This window comes from Morone saxatilis, unplaced genomic scaffold, assembly GCF_004916995.1.
Source record: "Morone saxatilis isolate NCDOM2014 unplaced genomic scaffold, NCSU_SB_2.0 Contig2, whole genome shotgun sequence".
Taxonomy (NCBI): Eukaryota; Metazoa; Chordata; class Actinopteri; family Moronidae; genus Morone; species Morone saxatilis.
In genome coordinates this window covers 19,818,345-19,818,570 of record NW_023339762.1, presented here as the reverse complement: position 1 = coordinate 19,818,570, position 226 = coordinate 19,818,345, and the positions used below count along the sequence as shown (strand labels likewise).

General features: G+C 44.7%; 1 protein-coding gene across 1 annotated transcript in view; it reads right to left on the bottom strand.

Moving 5' to 3' along the window:
- Positions 1 to 226, bottom strand: part of itpr2 (inositol 1,4,5-trisphosphate receptor, type 2) — a 52,788-nt gene that overhangs the window by 52,276 nt on the left and 286 nt on the right. Inside the window, exon 2 of the mRNA XM_035664916.1 lies at positions 37 to 107. Within this exon, the coding sequence (XP_035520809.1) occupies positions 37 to 107 (71 nt within the window). The remainder of the gene's footprint in view (positions 1 to 36; positions 108 to 226) is intronic.

The following is a 226-nucleotide window of genomic DNA, read 5'->3' as shown; positions in this document are numbered from 1 at the left end:
TGTGTGTGTGTGTGTGATAAGTGTATTCCTACACACCTCTGAACTTTTTGGGAGGGTTGGCCAGGTCTCCAGCATCAGGCTGGATCACACACCTGTCATCGACAAGCCTGCAGAGAAGAGCACAAAATCATAATAAAATCGCTGCAGGTAATTTTAGCCTTCATGCAGTGGCTCTGTTCAGCCAGAAAATCACTTGCCTTGAAGGTAAAGATTTACATAGCACAAA